This window comes from Asparagus officinalis, chromosome 3 (genome assembly GCF_001876935.1).
Source record: "Asparagus officinalis chromosome 3, Aspof.V1, whole genome shotgun sequence".
NCBI lineage: Eukaryota > Viridiplantae > Streptophyta > Magnoliopsida > Asparagales > Asparagaceae > Asparagus > Asparagus officinalis.
In genome coordinates, this window is record NC_033796.1 from 5,968,793 (window position 1) to 5,983,586 (window position 14,794).

Below are 14,794 nucleotides of genomic sequence, written 5' to 3' on the forward strand. Positions count from 1 at the left end.
TTTCCCTATAAAAGGGAAACCCAGAGCTCACAACCCCGTCTTCTCCCCCCCCCCTCTCTCTCTTTCGCAATTTCTCCCCAGGCGACAGCGGGTTTTTTTCCCCGTTCCCCTTTTTGGCGGTGGCTCTCTCTGCTCTCCTTTTTCTCCAGCGTTCTCTCAAAAATTTGAGGAAAGGGGGGTTTGTTTAAGAAGGGATTTAAAGAGAGGATTAGGGAAGGGGGTGTTTAATTTTGAGAGAGAGGATTAACACTATAGCTACAGTGTTGTTGGTATTGAGAGATCTTAGTTTGAGATCCGCTCTTGCTATAATTTCTTGTTGATTAATAAGAAATTTACTGTGTGACTCCCGAGGACATAGGCAGTTGCCGAACCTCGTTAAATCTTGGTGTATTTTCTCTATTCCGCGTTTCTCCTGTTTTAGGGGTTTCGGCATAAAATTCCCAACAATTATTAATTAAAAACTAAAATCATAGATACAATAATTCAATATTTTTTCTACTAACGTTACAAGAGAATTTTCTATTGCTTCTCCATTTTCCTTCAAAACATGTATACAGTTCATTTGACTCCTAGGATAATAGAAAATATTACACCAAGTATGATATTATATGGACTACAATACTATTAAATACGAAAAAATGCATATATTTATTAATACCTCCCTTATTTCACACGTAATTGTGTATTAGAACTGGCCACTTACCGCCCCCCTAAACTCCAGTTGACTTCTGTCTCAAAGCATATCTCTTATGCAACTTTATTTATTTTATCTAATGTCAAAAACACATGAACCAATAATCCCATTGGTATTCTCCACGTTATTGCACAAGAAGATTTATACCGGATTCGGATCCTCTCCACTATCTAAAAAATAGTGGAGGGACCACTACATAATCACAACCATTAATTATCTAGTTGGTGGTTATGATTTTTTTCTTTGAGTGCAAATTAGGAAATGGTAAAATACATGTATCATAATCGCATACTAAGTAATCAACGATTGAGATTAAAAGTAATGGTCTCTCTACTACTTTTTTGTAGTGGAGAGATCCAAATTCATTTATACTGTTCTTATCCTATAACACCCAGGAAAAAAACTATTCATTGATATTTACCAGACTAGACTCCACATTTTTGTATTTTATAGTCCAAGAGTAGTGTATAAGATAACTGAATTTATCCAAAGTCATGAGACCAACTGTGAGACATTTTGAGTATATTTTTCATAGCTATTGATCTCGGGTTGCAATTCCAAGAGAATGACACATTTCATATTGTCGAATGACACATTTCATATTGTCTCATAGTTGGTCGATCCCATAACTTTGGACGGTGGGTTATTCGTTCTGGATTGTTAGTTTAGATTGAGACTTTTTGTCGGATTTTGATTTAAGGTGTCATTCGTTTACGTCTAGAATTTGGATTTAAATTTAACTTGTTAGCCGTTTAGGACTAAATATGAATTTAAATTTAAAGTGCTATCCATTCAAAAATAGGTTTCAGATTTAAATTAAAAGTGTTGTTAGTTTAGGTCTAGAATCAAAATTGTTTGAGTCGATTTCGTGGTCACATGGATCGTAGTCCCTCTACAATTTACCCAAAAACAAAATCTTTCTTCCCTCGTCTTCGGGCGGCTCCCTTTGCACTTCGGTGCGCGCTCGCGCGAGGCCCCGTCAACTCTTTTTCTTCCCATACTCTTCGAATCCTTCAAACCCTTTACTTATAAAATCACTTAATAATTAACCGAAAATAGCGAAAAAGGCAAGAAAATATGAACGATACCCATAAGCTTGAGGCCCCTCAAACAACAGAGGGATCCCCGCAAATCTCGATCCGGGTAACATCTATAATTATATCTTTTCCCGCTCATCAACGTCCCTTTTGTTGATTTTTAGTTAACTTAACCCATTTTTTCCGCTAGATTGCTGGGTTTTGAGGAGGGGAGACAGCGATTTAATCGGAAATAGCAGTTGGGTTCGTTTCAAAAATGCTGAATTTTAAGCCAAGGTACTTAAAGTTGTCTCCTTTGCTGTTGTTGTTCTATCCAAAATCCAGTCTTTGGGGCTGGGTTTTTTTTATCCTGAAGCTCGGCTATGTGGTTTGAATATGGGTAGGATTTCATGGGCCCCTGTTTTTTTCCTCGTGGTTTTGATTGATTGATCTTTGATTTTACCAATTCTTGTAATTTTTATTCATTTCTTTGATGTTTTCAAAGGTCCGAGTCCTCTGAAATCCCTTCAAAAGGCTCTCGGTTATCGCCAAGCTCAACGCAATCAAGATCAGTCAAAGGATTAAACTTTCAGGTGGACTCGCAAGATTCGAAAGCAGCTAAGGTGTTCGATAAGAAAACCGCGAACAAGCCCTCATCTTGGTTAGAGGTAAATACTTCGAGAAACTGCATCATTCTTATTCATGGGGACGTTGCATACTGATCTTTGTGGGAATTTCCTTCAGAGGCGAAGCGGTAAAGGTTCAGAGATGCCGCCACAAATGTATCAGCTCCAAGAGGAGCTGAGGAAAGCGAGGGAAGAGAGAACAAGGGCCCTTGAAGATCTCGAAGAATTGAGAAGCAATAAGAGGATGTCGGCGCTTAGTAATAAAGAAGAATTGGATGCTTTAGAGAAGAAGGTTGAGAAGGCAAAAGAATCGGAAAGGAAAATGCTAGAGGCTATGATCTCGCAAACTAAACAACTCGAGCAAACCAAGATTTTGCTTGAAGAGGCTAAGTTAGAGATAAGGTCACTTCATGACAACATCAAAAGCTTAGAGGAGAATTCCTCTTGCAATATTCGTGAGAATATAGAGAAGCAGCAACGTCCTTCAGATGTGATTCCAGCCAGAGAGGAAATCATTTCGCTTAAGAATGAGCTTAAACTAGCCACGCGAGCAGAAGAGAAGAGCAAAAAGGCCATGGATGATTTGGCTGTTGCACTCAAAGAAGTCACTACCGAGGTCAGTCAAATGAAGGCAGAACTCTCCACAACACAATCTGAGTTAGAAAAGGCCAAATTGGAAAGCGAGCGATCTAAATCTTTAGTAAAGATCACAGATGATAAACTGCGCGCTGCACTTGAAGATGCTGAGAGACTGAGATTGGACTCAGAGGACTATGTTGCTGGGTGGAAAGAAAAAGAGCATGGAATCATGAGTTGTATTAAGATGTCTGAAGAGGAGAATGCAAAATTGAAGTTGGAGAACAAGAAATTGCTTGAATCGCTAAGAGGGTCGAGAGAAGAGACTTCCAAGCTTCGGGACATAGTAAAACAAGCATTGAACGAAGCTACCGTGGTTAAAGAAGCTCTAGAGATTGTCAGAAATGAGAACTCTCATCTCAAAGATTTGTTATCAGTTAAAGAGAGTTCCTTGCAATGCATCAAGCAAGAGTTCGAGTGTCTTAAAGTCAGTGAAGCAGCAGCAGTTGATAGCGTAAAGGAGTTGAAGGGCTTTCTTGATGTGGCTTCATCTATGGTCTCAAAAACCCCCACAGGCGAGGTGAGCGAAAGCAAAAAAGTACTTAGAATTCCATCGATTCGTTCATGTACAAATGATGCAAAGAAAACACATAGGAGGAGACATTCGGTTGGTGATTTTGGCAAGTTAAAGTCTACGTTGAGTGAAAATGGGTCGTCGATGGAGCAGAGAAATCCGTTATTTTCTTCATTTAGTAATGTATCCGAGTGTAGAATTCCTTCATCTATATATGCTGAAGATGGGGAGACATTGACAACCTTTGATTTTGATCATGTTGTTGGTGATCAATCAAATGGGGTTGATTATGGGAATGGTTCACCTCTGATACAGAAGAAGAGGAAGCCTATGCTGAAAAAATTTGGGGGAATGCTTAACTGGAGAAGCTTCCACAGGTACTGAAAGCTTTATCGTATGTACATTACATTGTGTATGCATGATGGAAACAGACTATACTCCTCATTTGTGCTCCTTATGTAACTAAGTCAGGTCCCAACTTACCTCAATCCTTTTTATAGACAGATGAATGAAATATGTGCAAGTAATGATTGTGGTATAGCTTTATGTTTGAGCTTATGTCGTACAAAGAATGCAATTGGTACATTTTTATGTTCTCTTTTGTAGATGCTTTCCTCGGTCTACAGAAATGTTAAAAGATTCAATATATAGGTTTATGAAAGGGGTTAGCTGCAGATAGACCTCTGATAGTGTCATCGGTTCGAACTTGCTACCCCTCTAGTTTTATTGCTGCACATGGACCCTAGAGTGATTTTTTTTTTGAATATTTCCCTGAGATCATTGTTTTTCTGACTAATAGACCTCGTGCGGATTGAAGAGTCAAAAAGAATTCGCTCTGGGGGTATAATTGCAACAACAAACTAGAGGGTAGTGAGCTCAAGACAGCGGTACTAGCGGTGATCCGTCGTCCACAGTTAGCCTTTTACGAAAAACAAATTGCATGACGCACTAGAATGGTTAAGAAACACAAATCAGGTACCATAAAATATTTTCAAGTTATATGAAGCAGTAGTTAGTTACCTGAATATTCATAGTTAATGAAGAGGAAAGTATACTATCTGCATAGATGAGTCTACAAGAGATTTTTTTTTTTTTTTTTTTTTTTACAGATCATTGTTTTTCTGACTAATAGACCTCGTGCGGATTGAAGAGTCAAAAAGAATTCGCTCTGGGGGTATAATTGCAACAACAAACTAGAGGGTAGTGAGCTCAAGACAGCGGTACTAGCGGTGATCCGTCGTCCACAGTTAGCCTTTTACGAAAAACAAATTGCATGACGCACTAGAATGGTTAAGAAACACAAATCAGGTACCATAAAATATTTTCAAGTTATATGAAGCAGTAGTTAGTTACCTGAATATTCATAGTTAATGAAGAGGAAAGTATACTATCTGCATAGATGAGTCTACAAAAGATTTTTTTTTTTTTTTTTTTTTTAGCCCCCTCCCGTCTTTTCTACCATCAGAGAAAGAGTATTGTTTTTAACAAATAGACTTCCCGACTGTACGTGACTCAAATTTTCACTGAGGGGTTGTACCTACAAAAATAAAACTAAGGGATAGAAATCAAAACAACCATAAAAGATGAAACTTTGGGGCACTCAACTGCCAAAAAAACCCCAAGCATTGCTGCAACTTCAGGAACGCTACTAACAGGTGTTGGAAATTTCTGCTCGAGAAACAATACTAAGTTTCAGAAAACCCCCCTTATGTTTGGGCATTCCTCAGATAACCACCACAATGCTGAGTTTGTATACGAAAAGGAAGACCCTTAAGAAATACAATCTCCAAATATCCTCCAATAAACTGATCCAAGAGCTCGACATCTACCAGATGCACAAATGAAATAGTGAGAGTGATGGAAAGTTAAAATGGGGAATAACGTAGACAAAAAATCTTGTTGAAGAACAGATACTTGATAGTAGTTTTCATGCACCTGCATAAGTTCTTTTTATTCCTGATGTAAACTACTACGAGTTATTATCCATGAAATCTCCTTACACAGTTCCCATCTACCACTCAGCTAAATATCTCAATAAAAATATCAACCATCATCAATGTCAATAAAGCTAATAATTACGCTAATTTATTATTCATATAAGAGAATTAAGCTCATAATTTATTATCAACATATAGCTGGTACAACTTACTTTATAACTTAATTAAATTTGACTTCATTTCATCCCACTTAAGATACTTGCGGCCTCACGAGCAAAGTATGAGAAAATGATATCTGCACCAGAATATTTCATTGGTTCCAGGTACCGCTGTATGACATTCTCCACATTCACACATCCATCTTCCTGAGAAGCTTTGATCACATAGTACTCATTAAACACCTAGATATTGAAAGAAAAACAGAAATTAGGAGTCAAATATAGAAAATTAGGCAATAATCAAATTGTTAAAACAACATCATATAGATTTAAAGCATTGAACCACACAGCAACTAGTAAAATTACATAGAACCTATTATGGGTAATTAAAAGGCCAAAGTTCAATATACACCCCTAACGTTTTAGCTAAATTTCATTTGGATTCTTAAACTTTGAAAGTCATCATAGGTCTCCCCCAATGTTAATCCTATCAACTTAAGTCCTTTTTTATGTTTATCCATTAATAATTGCTAAGGAGGCTCATTTTTATCTTGCCATGTGGTCTCTCCCATTTGTCACATATACCACAACTTAAATGGCAAACTCTATTTTGCAGCCCCTTCCACATTGAAGAACAAAAACGATTCCCCCTTTCTCAAAAACCCTAATCAACATGACTTTCAAGGGGGTGTTGTAAAAAAAATTAGGGTGTAATTTATAATTTTCAGAACATTCAAGGGGTTGTGTGTAATATTTTCGAGGGTTATAAGTAATTACTGAACCTTTCTGACCGATGTTTGTACAATTTTCAGAGTTGTTTGCAAAATTTTCTGGAGCTTTTATAGTTATTCTAATTGTTCAGGTGTTGTTTGCAGTTTTCGAAACTTTTTAGGGACCACTGGTAATGTTTGAAAATTTTCAGGCGGTTGTATGTAACGTCCACAAATTTCAGGGTAGTGTTTGTAATTATTAATAACTTTCATGGGGTTGTTTGTAAAAAAATTCTCTTGCCTGCTTGTAATTTTTGACAATTTTCGGCGGTATGTTTGTTTTGTTCAAAAGTTCAAGGGGCTATATGTAACTTTTAAAACTTTATGAGGGCTATTTGTAATTTTAAAAACTTTTAGGGGTTGTTTGTAGTTGGTGGCAATGGGGGAGAGGGGGATCTAGTCAGCATTTAATCAGCAAAGAAAAAGGAAGATGACAAATTCTTGCCACAACAGCAATTCGTAATGGAAAATTGCAAGGACTTTTAATTGATGACAGAATTAATGTTAGGGATCTCTTTTGATGACTTTCAAAGTCTGAGGGCCCAAATAAAATTTGGCTAAAAACATTCGACACCTAATCTGAAGTTTTGCATAATTAAAAAAGAGTTGAGCTAGTTTACTATTAATAGTACCAAATATGCTTCAACTAGGCTGCAATTAAAATGCAAAAGTCAGGTAGATAATCATCTTGTAGATTCTCTTCAGCAGTGGGGCTCAAAGTCCATTCGTGCCTGTTAAAGTACGAGAGAGAGTCTTGGGTAACTTTTTCGTGAGTTGAATATTAAGTGTACACATATATTTATACAAGTAAAGGAGAGTAAGGTGTGTTCTCACAACCAATGTGGGACTAAAACCCACTACAATACACTATTATCAACAGCCCCCCTCAATGTTCTCACAACCAATGTGGGACTAAAACCCACTACAATACACTATTATCAACAGCCCCCCTCAAACTCATGTTGGATCAAACAAAGTGAGTTCACTATTATCAACAGCCCCCCTCAAACTCATGTTGGATCAAACAAAGTGAGTTTGCGTACAAGAAACTAGAACCGATAAACAGGTAAGGCCTTTGTGAAGAAATCTGCAAGCTCGTCAGCGGATAAGACATGAGGAAGTAGAATTATGGATAAAATGAGCGTCGATCTTAATATGTTTGGTCCTCTCATGAAATACTGAATTATTAGCAATCTGGATGACACACTTATTATCACAGTAGAGAAGTGTAGGAGTCGTATCAGAAATATCGAAATCACTAAGAAGGCGACGAAGATGAATAATCTCTTTAGCTGTTATTGATATTGCACGATACTCTGCCTCGGTGCTGGAAAGAGCAACAACATCTTGTTTCTTACTCCGCCAGGAAATTAGAGAATCACCAAAAAATATACAATAACCTATGATAGACTTCCTGGTAGTGGGGTCACCAGCCCAATCAGCATCAAAATATGCATAAAACTCTAACTTGGATGTAGCAGGAAACAGAAAAGAGCGAGTGCTAGTACCCCGGAGATAATCCGTAATAAGGTAGCGTAGTGTACAGAACGTGGGGCACTAACAAATTGACTGATAATGCCAACAGCATAAGAGATATCCGGTCGAGAGATGCACAGATAGACCAACCGGCCAATAAGATGTCGATATCAGGTAGGATCAAATAAATGCTCACCATCAGTAGAGCAAAGTTTGGCATTCTGTTAGAGTGGAGTATCGACAGTTGTATCGTCAGTTAGCTCAACTCGATCTAGAATATCCGAAAGATACTTCTGTTGAGACAATAGTATACCTCGCGGGCCTTGAGAAATTTCTAGACCAAGAAAATACCGAATAGATCCAAGATTCTTCATGTGGAACTGTTGTTGCAACTGAGATTTTGCGTATTATATACCAGCCACATCACCTGTAATGATCATATCATCTACATAGATGAGTAATAAAACTCTGTCACGTGATGTAGTGCGAACAAACACAGAAACATCTTGATGACTTTCCATAAAGTCCGTCTTGAGCACGACATCGCGAAAACACTCAAACCAAGCACGGGGTGCCTGCTTGAGACCATAAATAGCACAGCGAAGGAGAATAAATGTCCCGGAGGAATATTGGATCGTGAAGGCGGTTACATATATACTGTCTCAAATAAAGAGCCATGGAGAAAAATATTTTTGATATCTATCTGGTATAAGGGCCAACGATGAGCAGCATCGATCGCAAGAAGAGTATGAACGATGGGCATTTGAGCAACAGGAGCAAAGGTCTCCTCATAATCAATATCTTGTTGCTGAGTAAAACCTCGAGCCATTAAACGAGCTTTCCGATGTTCAATGGTGTCATCAAGACGATACTTGACCTTATAAACTCATTTACTGTCAACTAAAGAGATGCTAGGGGGACAGGGAACAACATCCCAGGTATGTATTTGTTAAAAGGCCTGAAATTCCTCAATCATAGCCTGTCGTCACTCTGGAAATTAAACGGCCTCTTCAAAGGACTTTGGCTCAACTGTAGTATGAATGGTAGCAAGAAAATTATGAAAGATAGATGAATATGAAGTAACCGAAGGATACCGTGCAGGCATGATATGTGGGCGTTTGCCTCAACGAAGAGTTGGAGGAACCTCAGGCGGGGGAGATGCTGGCGCAGGTGCATGGAGGTCAACAGTATTTTTTGGAGTGGGTGTCGTGTCTACGAGATAGGGATCAGATGGTAGAAGAGAAGGCTCGGGTGAGGGAGAGTCAACAGAAGGAGATGGAGAGATTTTAGGGAGATCTCGAAAGGAAAACTGAGGTAAGGAAGTGGGTGATGCAGCTGGCGGAGAAGCACGATCAGTAGTGTGGAGGAAATTGAAATTATCAGAAGCAGAATAAAATAGAGAATCCTCTTCAAACTGAACGTGTCGAGATATATGGACTCGACGAGATGCAGGATCATAACAACGATAATCGCGATGTTCCAAACTAATTCTTAAATAGACACAGAGAACAGCTCTGGGAGACAATTTATCATGTTCGTGAGATGGCAGAAGAACGAAACAGCGACACCAAAAACACGGACCAGATTATAACGGGAAGGATGAGTATAAACACGACTATGAGGAGTAGTACCGGAAAGAGAGGTAGATGGAGTGATATTAATGGCATGAGTAGTAGTGAGAATGGCCTCAGCCCAGAAACGACGAGGAACAAAGTAAGAAATGAGCATGGATCGAGCAGTATCAAGAATATGACGATGTTTGCGTTCTGCAATTTTCTCATGAATGTAGGGACATGACTGTTGAAAGAAAGTCCCATGAGAGGACATGATAGAACGCATGGTAGAGGATAGGTACTCTTTGGCATAGTCAGAATGAAAAAGTGTAATACGAGTTTGTCATTGAGTGAAGATCATCGCAATAAAGGCTTGATAAGAAGCAAGTACGTCAGAGCGGTTTTTAAGTAGGTAGACCCATGTATAACGAGAGAAATCATCGATAAAACTAACATAATATAAGTAGCCAGATGAAGAAGGCAGAGAAGCTGACCCCCAGATATCAGAATGAATCAAATCAAATAAGGAAGTGAAAACAGATGTACTAGTTGGAAACGATAGAACAGTGAATTTAGCCAATTTACAATCAGTACATGACTCAATATGAGAACGAGAGGATACGACACCAAGTACTCCGGACTGGATAAGACTTTCTGGTCTTTTATGAGACACATGACCAAATCATCTATGCCACAAATCTGCGGAAAGCAAGGTAGAGGATTTTAGACTTACAAAAACAATAAGAGAATGTGGACGTATGAACTCTGAAAGGTGAAGATATTCTAGAAAATACAGTTTGTGTCTCCTCCGACCGACCCCAACAATCTTGTCCGTCTGTGGATCCTGCACAATACAAGTATCAGAAGAAAATGAGACAAGTAGGTCATCCATACATAAGGAGCTAACAGAAATTAAATTCATACACAACTGAGGAGCCACATAGACTGGGCCAAGAGTTAGACGACCTGATGGATCAGTTTGTAGGGTGATAGAGTCATACTGAGTGATAGACAAAGGTTGTCCAGCAGCCGTGTAGATAGAGGGAAAAAAAAGTGAAGACAAAAGATAAGAGGGAGGCATTACGAGTCATATGAAAGGAACAACCAGAGTCAAAAATCTAGAGATCATTAGTACCAGAGACCGAAGGATTGGCTGAAGAACCAGCAAGACGCATACTAGAGAGTTGTGCAGTAAATGTAGAGGCTCTATGCTGAAGAGCATCAATTTGATGGTGAATATCAGAGAGTTGTGCAGCATATAGAGAAGTGGTATGCTGAAGAGCCGCAATTTGATGGCTAATATTTGCAATAGCTTGAAGAGCCTCAATTTGACGGCGAATATCAGAGAGTTTTGCAGCAGATGGAGAGGTGGTATGCTGAAAAGCCGTAATTTGACGGTTAATATCTGTAATAACTTAAATGGTAGGGTTTGAAGTGGTAGATAGCATAACATTGACCGGTAATTCTAGTGCACTAGAGGATCGGGACTGAGGGGATCGCTAACTACGGCCAGCTCCTGAGGAACGTAACTCAGGATGAAGCTGGAAACATGTCTCAAAACGGCGTCCCTCCTTCTTGCAATAGGTGCAAAAGAGCTTAGACTGAGCCTGAGAAGCAGGTGCCAGTGAAGAGGCTATAATAGCAACAATTCAAAGTTTAAGATAATAATCCTTGAATAAAACTGGTGACTAAGGTGGCCCGAAGATCGGTCGGATTAGATGCTCATGCCGGATACCTACAACGGATTAATGTCGATGTTGAGACGTTGAGACGTCGAGATGGATTGAGACGGCGATGTCGTTACTAACGGCAATGACGTTTGTTTAAGGCCGAGAGACGGCTTGAAACGGCGATGCCGTTAATTTGAGACCAAAAGACGGTCTTGAAAAACGGCTATGCCGTAAATTTGAGATCAAGAGATGATCTTGAAACAACAATGCCATTAAAATAAAACCCAAATGTTAGAATGAAACCCGAATGTTTAAAATATAACCCCGAAGATTAAAATGGAACCTGAAGGTTAAACGAGAACGTGAAATGCGTTAAGAGGCCGCAAAGCGGTAAGGCCAAAAAATCTGGCAGAGGAACGCAAAAAAAAAGCATTAAACGACTGCAAAGCAGCAAGACCAAGATTTGGTAAAAGAACGCAGAACCGTTAAAAAAAATTATTGGAAGGGAAATAATAACCCTATCTCTGATATCATGTTAAAGTAAGAGATAATCTTGGGTAAATTTCTCTTGAGTTGAATATTGAGTGTACACATATATTTATACAAGTAGAACAGGGTGAGGTGTGTTCTCACAACCAATGTGGGACTAAAACCCACTACAATACACTATTATCAATAGTGCTATTGCTAGGGCATTTTTCAAAAAGGTAAACAAATAGGATATCATTCTATGGCTAAAAAGAAAAGTAATATAAACAAAATATTACTTATTGGGGTTTATTTGAGGCTATAGTACGAAAGAAGTTATCCCACAATTGAGAAACACAGATTGCGCAATATTTTCTCTCTTGCTCCCTCACATACATAATTTCCTTGAACTTCAGATTCAGATATACCTGTTAGAATATTCTAGATATGCTTAGAATATTCATTCCTTAATTCATTCCTTGATCTCCCCCCTTTTATTAAGGATTGATTCTTTCCTTGATCTCCTCCCTTTTATTAAGGACTGTATATATTTAGGAGATTTTCATTCCTTGACTGATTCCTTGACTGTAATTCCATGTATAGCTCTTTCCTCATCCCTATATAAAGGGACCATGTTTCATTGTACTTGATGTGCTGAAGATACAAAACAATATTCTCTCTAATTCTTATCAATACTTATGTTATTGAAAACTTGTCTAAATTTTAAACGACAGAATCAAACTTTGATAAAGATAAAATAAACAAGTGATCAAGAACTAGGTCAAAGGAGAAAACTTTACCTTTTAAGGTCAAACAATTAACAGTAAGTACAATAAAGAGAAAATATTACACGGAAAGCTATGCTTATGGAGATTTTAGATTAAGCAAGAAACAAGAGCAATCCCTACGTACTCCTAAAGTTAGCGAGCCTCCTAAAGATGGTTGAGTGAAAAGTCCAAAACATGCTTATCAGTATCAAGAAACCTATCATCACTAAAAAGCTGCAACAGGCAATTTCAAAAAGGTAGGGTTCGAACTTTATGATATTTCCTTGAGGACTCTTATATAACGAGCCTCCTAAAGATGGTTGAGTGAGAACTCATGTTAAAGTAAGAGAGAGAGAGAGTCTTAGGTAAATTTTTCCTTGAATTGAATATATATACAAGAAGAGAAGGGTGTGTACACATACATATACAAGTAGAGAAGGGTGAGATGTGTTCTCATAATCAATGTGGGACTAAAACCCACTACTATATTATCAACAACTCCAAAACATGCTTACCAGTATCAAGAGAACCTATCATGGCTAAAAAGCTGCAACAAGCAATTTCTTAAAAAAGATAGGGTTCGAACTTCATGATATTTTAAATCTGCTGCATTTTGCGTAAGAGCTTACATAAATGAACTGCCGGTTTCTGGTTGGTTTTTAGCCTGTTTTCTTCAATGATTTAGGAATTTAAACTTAATATCAATCAAGCTGTTTTTTCAGTTTATGCTGTCAATGTATTAGTCTTTGGCAGGGTTTTTGTTAGGTTGTAGTAATATTTGTCTCTGATACATTTGCAGTAATCTATGCGCTTTAATTGACTTTGTCAGTACTTAGTAGTATCTTGGTTTTATGAGATTAAAAATGTGGAACGCGGATAGTGTTATTGATAACCTTCATATATCATGGAGAGGATTAATACTAAGGTTGTGCTTGGGAATTCAATGATAGAAGGAAGTTAAGTGAAGAGGGGTTAAAACAAGTAAAGGGAAGGTGGGGAAAATATGTCTTGTTTGGGAATTCAGTAAGGCGAACGGAAAGGAACTTATTCCACCTTGTTTGGGAACTTCAACGAAGGGAAGGGAAGGGAAGATAACTTCAAACTCAATGTGAGCCATCAGATTTGATCATGAAGGGATAAAAACATCCATGAGGGTCAATCATTTTCTGATCAAGTCCCTTCCCCTCCATTACACTCCAATTTGGAGGGGAACAGATTATACAATCCTTCACCTTAGCTAACTTCCCCTCCACTATCCTCCTAAAATGAGTTCCAAAACAAGGTTATTGGTTCTCTTAACTTCCCTTACATAGTTTCCCTCAATCCAAACAGGACCTAAGACTATTTTGTTTCAATTATTTCTTCATTGCAAAATAAATATAAGGTATAATTATTTATGGACTAATCCGCGAGATATCCATATTGTTCTTCTTGAAAGATACTGCTTATCAGCATATCCACATTAAGTAGTATCCACATACATCCAAATTCATGCAGCCGAGTGAATAAACTAATTTCACGTGTTTAAGATGGGTTTCATGTTGTACCTTGAACCTATAATAACGATAGGTTGTATTGTGTGTGTTGTTTATTCATGACATTGTTTAGCGCATGAGAGAACACACATTAATTATTTGTCCAACTAAAAATATGGGAGAAGCTGATGTACTAAAGATTTAAAATCTGTAGAAAGAAAACAAGAAAAACGAATTTATTAACTAGCAAACTCAGAGAACAATAAACAGGAAGTACTCAAGAATGCTATATGTTTGATAAATAAAGAAACTAATGCCACCTTAGAGAATACAAGATGTTCATTCGGGCCAATACTCCTAAAATTTCATGTAGCCTGGCAAAAACTGTACCTGATATGCAGCAACTGGTAAAGAAAACTTAGCCCGAAGGCTTTCTAAGACATTCACAAAAGAATGACCTGGTTTTACCTGAAAAAACAGCAGACATTATGTATCACAGTATGAGCAGATAAATTTAAAATCATCTCAATCTTTTTGTATTATGAGATAAAGATTAACCATAAGAATATCAGCTCCTTCAACCACAATCACACCGTTTCTGATAGGGTTTTCGCCATAAATTGATTCGTCACACCTATACAAAAGGAAAAAAGCACATAAAATTGGTTCAGAGAGCAAATTAATATGGAAATAAAGAGAAAAGACAACAAGAATAATAGGAAATGTATACATTTTCTCATCTACAAGCAGCGGGCTTAAATCCAAAACGTCATAGAACATTGCGGCGTAAGTGCTCGCATGCCTGTTTCCATAACATACATCACATAAAGGTCTATCAAGTATCAAGATTTTAACACCAAGTTCTGGTGGTAGACTAAGAATCCAGTGACACAGGATATATACCTTGAAGTGCAAGACATAACAGAAACATCATGAAATCCTTCATCATCCAAAGCTGATCGAATTCCCACATTAACCCTTCTATCCATAGAACCACTGGGACATACAACATCAGCACCAGCACGAGCCTTTTG

The 14,794-nt window shown here is 38.0% G+C and overlaps 2 protein-coding genes across 4 annotated transcripts in view; one reads left to right on the plus strand and one right to left on the minus strand.

Moving 5' to 3' along the window:
* Positions 1,618-4,077, plus strand: LOC109832776 (putative WEB family protein At1g65010, chloroplastic). Of its 2 annotated transcripts, XM_020400187.1 has the most exons (4): positions 1,618-1,837; positions 1,922-2,007; positions 2,216-2,378; positions 2,455-4,077. In XM_020400187.1, the coding sequence occupies exons 2-4, from the start codon at positions 1,988-1,990 to the stop codon at positions 3,868-3,870; spliced, it is 1,599 nt and encodes a 532-aa protein (XP_020255776.1). In that variant the 5' UTR covers positions 1,618-1,837; positions 1,922-1,987; the 3' UTR covers positions 3,871-4,077. The 2 variants fall into 2 exon arrangements, with proteins under 2 accessions (XP_020255776.1, XP_020255778.1); XM_020400189.1 differs by lacking the exons at positions 1,618-1,837; positions 1,922-2,007 and adding an exon at positions 2,015-2,110.
* LOC109832777 (delta-aminolevulinic acid dehydratase, chloroplastic-like) overlaps positions 5,550-14,794 on the minus strand; it is a 30,768-nt gene continuing 21,523 nt past the window's right edge. Inside the window, exons 9-13 of one of the 2 annotated variants that reach the window (XM_020400190.1) lie at positions 14,664-14,788; positions 14,511-14,562; positions 14,319-14,477; positions 14,151-14,228; positions 5,550-5,824 (exon numbers count right to left, since the gene is read on the minus strand). In XM_020400190.1, the coding sequence (XP_020255779.1) occupies positions 5,660-5,824; positions 14,151-14,228; positions 14,319-14,477; positions 14,511-14,562; positions 14,664-14,788 (579 nt within the window). In that variant the 3' untranslated portion in view covers positions 5,550-5,659. The other variant, XM_020400191.1, reaches the window with a different exon arrangement.